The 7,326-nt window shown below is 46.1% G+C and overlaps 1 protein-coding gene across 5 annotated transcripts in view; it reads left to right on the top strand.

Annotated features, from left to right (window-relative positions):
* APLP2 (amyloid beta (A4) precursor-like protein 2) overlaps positions 1 to 6,016 on the top strand; it is a 28,964-nt gene extending 22,948 nt beyond the window's left edge. For all 5 annotated transcript variants that reach the window (XM_010002867.1, XM_010002869.1, XM_010002864.1 and 2 more), the window contains 4 exons: positions 2,044 to 2,126; positions 2,938 to 3,012; positions 3,500 to 3,655; positions 4,425 to 6,016. In XM_010002867.1, coding sequence (XP_010001169.1) covers positions 2,044 to 2,126; positions 2,938 to 3,012; positions 3,500 to 3,655; positions 4,425 to 4,526 — 416 coding nt within the window. In that variant the 3' untranslated portion in view covers positions 4,527 to 6,016. The remainder of the gene's footprint in view (positions 1 to 2,043; positions 2,127 to 2,937; positions 3,013 to 3,499; positions 3,656 to 4,424) is intronic.
* The last annotated feature ends 1,310 nt before the right edge of the window (positions 6,017 to 7,326 follow it).

The raw sequence follows: 7,326 nt of genomic DNA, 5'->3' as shown, positions 1-7,326 counted from the left end.
GGAAGGCTAATGCTTGAAGGACTCCAGCAGAGCAGTTGGTACGTGTGCAATGTGCAGGGAGAAAACCCAGCATTGTAATCTGCTTTTGGTTCCAAATGAGTTACTCAGAATCCCAAAGGGGAGCAAAAGGATTTTGCTAATAACCATTTAATATGAACACAAATAGTTTTGTAACATGGTGCAGGCCAGATAGCTTCAAACTGTTTTCACTGTCAGTGTTTCCTACAACTGGAAGTCACCATCATCCCTCTTGTGGGCCAGTGTACTGACTGCTCTGTAAAGAACTGGGACACTTTTTAGTTTGATACTGGCTTTTTTTGGACAACTGCTTTGTTGAATTAAAAATAAATAGAGGCTGATTCTCCCCATTTGGGTTGAACAGAAGATTTTCTGATTCCCTGGGGACAAGATTATATCCCGCACTTGCCCCTTCTCTTCCCTCCCTTTTTCCCTCTTCATTTCACAAGGGCTGCTAGGGAGTCTTAGGGCTTTTTTTGGTGTGTGCAAGAGGTGGTTTTTTCCCTGGGAAGTATATAATGTAAACTGTGCCTTTGAGCTGCACCAAACTGGGTCTGTTATTTGTCACAGCGCTCGGTGACAAATAGCAAAGCTCAGTGCAGCAGCTGCACTCCTGGCCCTGGAGACTCTGCTACATTGGCTCCTGAGGATTGAATCAAGCAGCCATAGGCCAAAAGCTGATGCAGGAGTTCTCTAAAAACCATTTGTGGGTAGTCTCTCCAGAAAATCCCCATCAGTGACTTTCACAATAACACGACCTGCTTCGACAGCCACGAGAAGTCAGACTGGCAGTCTTGGCCGTGCTTGGAATCTGATTAGTGTCTCCAAGGAACTCTACAGGAAAAGGGGATGCACTCAAACCAGAGATGCTTCTGGAGGGAGGAGCTGGAGTGAAACGTTTGTTTCCTTGGCATTTTCACGCAGTGAAAGTTGATCACTTTAACAACTTGCCTTGGAGCCAACTAGCCTTTCCTTGCATCTCATTGAAGAACATGCTGCCAATTTCAGCAGCAGGTGACACGATGTCTTAGGCAACGTGCAAGCTCAGCAGCTTGTGGAGAGGTGTGTGGGGTCACCAGCAAAGTGTTAAGTGCTATAGTAGCGTTTCCCCCACCTCGTGCTCCTTGCTGGAGAAGACCCTGCTGTAGGTCTGGGGTGTCTGTTCTGCTTTTGCATCAGGGAAGCATTGGTGTGGTGAAGGACATGACGTTGTCCCTGCTGATAATGGAAAACTGGCATTCTCCTGACTTGCTGTGTTAGGTCTGAGTATCTTGCATCAGGCTTTTCTGTTATTGATCTGATCTATTTATAAACGCTTCGGATCAAAACAGTTTATGCAGAGCAGCCACCTTCTGTTAATTGATATTCTTCTCTTGAGCCTGTGCTGGCTTCAGCCTAGGAATGAGCGAGTGATGTTCTGGTACCAAGGCTGGTGTGATTCTTTGCTCCTCCCTGGGCCTAGGATTTATTTTCTCTGGGTTTATGCCAATAGGGGACAGCAGCTCATTCCAGAGCCATGCTGGGTGACCTTGAAATCCTCATTCCCGAGGCATTTGCTGATGGTTTCAGAAGGTTGGGTGGTGCTGACTGTGCATTTGAAAAGGGACTCTTGGCAGAGAGATGTGTCCTTCTGTCACAGGGGTCACGGGGAGGTGGTGGTGACCCAGGGTGACATTTGCAGACAGGAACCATGTGCTCACAGTTTGTCACATGTTGCTTTGGGCCTTCTCTCACAGCAGCACCTAACAATAGGGTATTTCTGGATTTACACCTGGTTTGGGTGAGTCTTGTCTGCTCCTCTCATTGCCACCTCATTGCCCCTCATTAACAGAAACACCCCCCCCCCCAATCACTGTAGCATAGCTAACGAGCTCCCTTCCTGACACAGCAGCATGAAGACAGATTAATAATCAGCAGCCCATGTGTAAAGCACACTAGCCATGGCAGCTCTACAAAGAGTAGGTCACCCTTCCTGAATGTCACCCAGGGCTGACTGACAATCCCTGCCTTGCTCTTTTGGTGCAGGTTCTGGCATGACCGAGCTGGATGGGCTGATTGGGGCTGAAGAAAAAGTGATTAACAGCAAGAACAAAGTGGATGAAAATGTGGTGAGCCCCCCACCTTTGTTTTGTAAAGCAAAACCTGCTGAGGACACTAATTAATAGCAGTGGCTTATTTCCATTTCTTTCCTGCTCAGAGAATGTCAGTGTGTTCATTATCCATATGGTGTGGGGGAGTTGGTTTTCTGACTGTTATAGGCTCTTAATACTGATTAGCATGAGAAGGGTGGGAGGGTGAGGGAAGGAGAGAGATCTAGATCTTTGGCTGCCTGAGCTGGAGAAGAGTCTCATTTAGCAACTGCTTTCCCAAGCAGAGACCCTCTGATGTGCCTTGATGTCTTGCTGTCTGAACACACCAAATGCTGCTGTGTTCCATCTGTCTTCCCACCCATTTTTCATGGCAAAAAAGGGCCTTGCCACCTTCTGAGGGTGAGCAGGCCAGTAGATATGAGCTCTATCTAGTGTAAAGAATTCACTAGGTTAGAATGGCAACCAACTTGCCTCAGTTCCCATGTTTAAAATTAAACAACCAAGTCCACTTTTGAGACTTCCCTTCCAAAATTGTTTTAAAGCCACAGGTTAGACTTGACAGGAGAGAAAAGCTGTGTCCAAGGTGTGTGCCTAGTTATGAAATTGAATCTTTATTTGGGGTAGTCTGAAGGCCCAACTGGTTGCAGTACTAACTCAGGTGGCTTTAAAAGCTGGAGAACATGACACGCTGTGGAGAGCAGAGGAGAGGTGGTGAATAGTTCTGAGCCTGTGGTAGTGTTCATTAAAGGTCTCTTGTCTGCCTTCTTGTTCCTTCTCCCACCTGTTTTGTGTGGCTCCTTTCATAAAATGCTTTTGTGACTGTTTTCAGGTGATTGATGAAACTCTTGATGTGAAGGAGATGATCTTCAACGCGGAGCGGGTCGGTGGGCTGGTGGACGAGCCGGTACGTGGCTGCTGAGCCCAGGGATGGGCACCTTCCTAAAGCTGGATGTCAGTTCCTGTGTGTTTCTGAATTCCAGGGGTTCTGTGCCTGGACACTGCTCTGGGAGGTCATTCAGGGTGTGCAAGACAGCATTTCTGCATAAAGGTGTAAAGAGGGAGCATGTCATCAGTCATGTCCTGAATACCAGAGATGGTTGAGGGCCTTATTGGTGGCCACCTTTTAGAATCATAAAATCATATAGAATCATAGAGTGGTTTGGACTGAAAGAGACCTTAAAGATCATCCAGATCCAACCCCCTGCATGGGCAGGGACACCTCCCACCAGCCCAGGTTGCTCCAAGCCCCATCCAACCTGCCCTTCAACACTGCCAGGGATGGGGCTTCCACAGCTTCCCTGGAAAACCTCTTCCAATGTCTCACCACCCTCACAGTGATGAATTTTAGGTTTGCTCTTCCTCTACCCCCTCCATTGTTTTCTTCCCTCCAGGACAATGACAACTCCCTCCGTGATGACTTCAGTTTCAGCAGCAGTGCCCTCATTGGGCTCCTGGTGATTGCTGTTGCCATAGCTACTGTGATAGTCATCAGCTTGGTGATGCTGAGGAAGAGGCAGTATGGGACCATCAGCCATGGAATTGTGGAGGTGAGAAACAACTCCTGCTCGATAACCCAGGATGGGAATAGCATGGAATCACATGTTGTGTGGTGGGGGTGCAGATGGCAGTAGCTGCCAAGCCATCTCTGCTCCTGGCTGGATGGGGCTTAACTCTGGAGATGCTGACATCTTCATCCCTTGTTTATTAGCGTGCAGGTGTCAGTCGTGCCTTGCTGGGACCTGTCACTTCACGCTCGTATTTGCTTATCACAAGGAATTCAATTAGGCTTCCCTGGCTGGCTCAGGGTAGGATTTAGCAGCAAATGAGCTTTTCAAGTGATATCTTTAGCAAGATATCTTTAGCAAGTCAGTCAATCCGTGGCAATTTGTCCTCCCAACTCATGTAGCAATTAAGGTGGCTCGAGAGCCGGGGAGCGGTTCCTCCTCCTGCCTTCTGCTCCCAACAAGCACATTTCTCCTGACAACTCAGCAAGAAAGCTCCTTTTCCCCTTTGCAGCCCATGTGGGAAATTGTAACAGCCTCTTTGAGAGAAGCAGGTCCCAGATTTGTAATGCTGGGGTGATCATTAGATTTATGGAGCTCATCCCCAAAGAGGCACGGGCAGGCAGGAGGCACCCAAATGAGGAACTCTGTCCAGCAAAATATTTGTTGTGGCTTCCCCTTTTTTCCTTGTTTACTGTTTTCCACAGTATTTACCCAGCATTTCTCTGTCTGCTCTTGTTGCTCTGACATCAGGCCTGCTAAGCTCTTCCTTTGCCCAGTTACCTTCTGGTCTTTCTTCTGGTCTTTCGTAAAGGTTGACCCGATGCTCACCCCAGAAGAGCGGCATCTGAGCAAGATGCAAAACCATGGCTATGAGAACCCCACCTACAAATACCTGGAGCAGATGCAGATATAAAAAGAGATGAAGATACAACAGCCCTGACTGGGAGAGGAGCAGGGCAGAGGGCCAAAGTGGTCCAGTGTTTTGGATCAACTACTGACCAACAGTTGCTTCAAGAGGACTTCATCTTACATTCAGAACTCCTGGATCATTAAGACTATAATTACTACTGTAGAGTTGCAGTTTCCATTCTTTTAAATGGGTGAAGAAATTATAATATAACAATATGATATATAAATCTCCTTAAATGGGAAAAAAAAAAATGGATCTATTGCAGATATTTGACTGAGATGTAGTTGGGTTTTTTTGTTTGTTTTTGTTTTGTTTTGTTTTTTAAATAACCTGAACACCAGTTCCTTTGTCCTGTTGTCTGATACAAACTCTCTATATATCAAATGGGAAATGCTGATTTTTATTTCTGGTAGACCACCTGTATATTGAGGCTCATTTGTACCAGCCCACCTTGTGAAAAGGAGACAGTTGTGGCTCTTTCAGTCATTTTGGCTTTTATATCTAAAGCAGTATTCCTTGTTTTGGTTTGGTTTTTTCCTATTTTAAAGTGAATTTCGCTGGGAGTTGCAAAGAGATTAATTTAGGGATAGGAACTACAACAACATAAGCAAGGAAGCAATTGGGAATGGTAACTAACAAAAATCCTTAGAATGAGAAAAAAAAGAAAAAAGAAAAATAACAAAAAAAAAAAGAAAAATACCCATCCTCATATGCCAGTGATGTGCAACCTGCTGCTCAGCAGCTTGGGCTCTAGGAATCAAGACTCCCTGGAGGCAAGGAGTTAAAAGGCTTCTAGCATCTCTGTTTATAGTTGTTCTAGTGGAATGTTAGAACATGGTTTGTGCATACTGGGGTCTGCACATTCCCCTTCCAGATTCAGTTCTGCTCTAGAGTTGGAAGATCCTGGTATTGAATTTAAATCCTCCGTTCCGAACTAGTTCCCTTCAGTACTCACCTGGCATTAACAGCCCCCTCTTGCTACTGCTTTCTAATTTTCCCCAGCTCTCCTGCCTCACCAACATGGTAAGTAGTGAAGAGAAGCAGGGTTTGGAGCCTTGGCATCTCCCTGGGTGCTGCTGGGCTTTGGGCCTCTGCCCAGCAACCACAAATCACTGCTGGAATCAGCATTTGGAGCTGATGAACGCGGCGTTTGCTGGAGCTGGGGAGAGGAGAGAGGGACACGTTGGGAAGGGGATGCTGCCTGCTGTGAGGGAAATTGGATGCATAGACCCCCAGAAGAACAGGGGTGTTGTTCCACTCACCATCATGTCTTTGTAATGCTTGTATAGTTGGTGTTAATGCTCACGGCTTTTTTAAATCTGGAGGTTCTGGTAACCTGTGGTGTATTTTTTCTATTTTTCCTGTGACTTTTATTTTTTCTTCCCCTTTTCCGTGTCTCTTCCCACTATGCACAGATTTACCTGCAAACTCCTTAGTGTGGTCTGTGGGGAATGTACAAAGTTTAAACACATCAATAAACACTTTAACTTCCAGGTGGTTTCTTCTCTTTATTCACGGGCTCCCCCGGGTTTCTCTCTCCTCCCACCGTGTCCTTGCCAAACCTCTGCAGACCCTTCCCCACCTCTTTGTCCACCAGCTGCAGGGGGAAATCTCCAAATTCATGGACAAGAGGGTGTAGAAAAGCCAGACCTCAGAGGGTGACACAGTTCCCTGTTGTGAATGGCGAGATCCAAAATATTTTGAAGAGCTGAAGAGCCCAGAGCAGCAACCGGCCAGCAACATTGGTGCTTGTATCATTTCTAATGTTTTCATTTAGGAAGGGAAATAACTTGGCTGGTTTATTTAACTTTCTCTTCCAGAACACCTAAAACCTAGCAGCCTGTGCAGCTCACAGCTGCCTCTGCTCCTGTGTGTCAATCCTCATCCATTTTCCTTCTTTGAAGTGTGACCTTGAGCACAGATTCCTCCTTTCTGGCACCTTGGAGAAATGACCCAAGAGTTGTTGCCACTTGAAGGCTGGTTTAGGAGGCCAGGAGACAGAATTCATCTCACTTCACATGGATCTGAACGAAGATCATATAGGTCTGAATGAAGAGGGGGAGAGGAGAGAAGAGGAAACACGAAGCCTTAGGAATTCGGAATAGGAAACGATTGTGTGTCCTGTTTCTCCTTAAGTGGGCTCTGTGGTTCCATTGGAACTTCCATGTTCTGGTTAAACTATTCAGACTCTGCAGGAAGGAACAGGTGCTGTCCTAGAAATGCTGTGTGTTGGCTTGTGACCACTACTTGGGAAAGAGTTTTGATTTTAAACTGTAAATTTAATTTAATTAATGCCAGAACATCAGTCCAAAGCTGTCTCTTGGGCTGCACCCTCAGGTAGGGTGACCTGAAAGAGAAACAAATTACAGAGGCTGTGGATTGAATTCCAGAATTGAATTTGGGAATTAGATTTTTCCTTCAATAAATTCTATTAGTCCTGCAAAATAAATACATCAGGCTGGAATCAAAGTCCATTAGTTACATGCTTGGGCAGAGGCTGCCAAGCGCTCGGGATCGATTCTTTCGTGATGGATTTCTGAGCTGCTGAAAAGTAATGTTTGAAAGTACCCACCTGAAGATGGGTGGTGAGACACCTCCCAGCCATCCAGATACTGCAGCAAAGAGGCCACAGGGTTGTTTTCTAAGAGGCCACAGGGTTGTTTTCTGAGGGAAACATCAGAACGTTTCATCGCGGTAAGACACTTAAAATCAGATGTTCCAAAGCCCAGTGAAGTGGTGAAAGGCTTGCAGAGTGTTGTCAAGAGCTGCATTCAGACAAAAACTGAAAAAAGTAGGTCCTCTG

The sequence above is a fragment of the Chaetura pelagica genome, unplaced genomic scaffold, assembly GCF_000747805.2.
Source record: "Chaetura pelagica isolate M959 unplaced genomic scaffold, ChaPel_1.0 scaffold38, whole genome shotgun sequence".
NCBI classification, from domain to species: domain Eukaryota; kingdom Metazoa; phylum Chordata; class Aves; order Apodiformes; family Apodidae; genus Chaetura; species Chaetura pelagica.
This window is presented reverse-complemented; position numbering and strand designations above follow the sequence as displayed.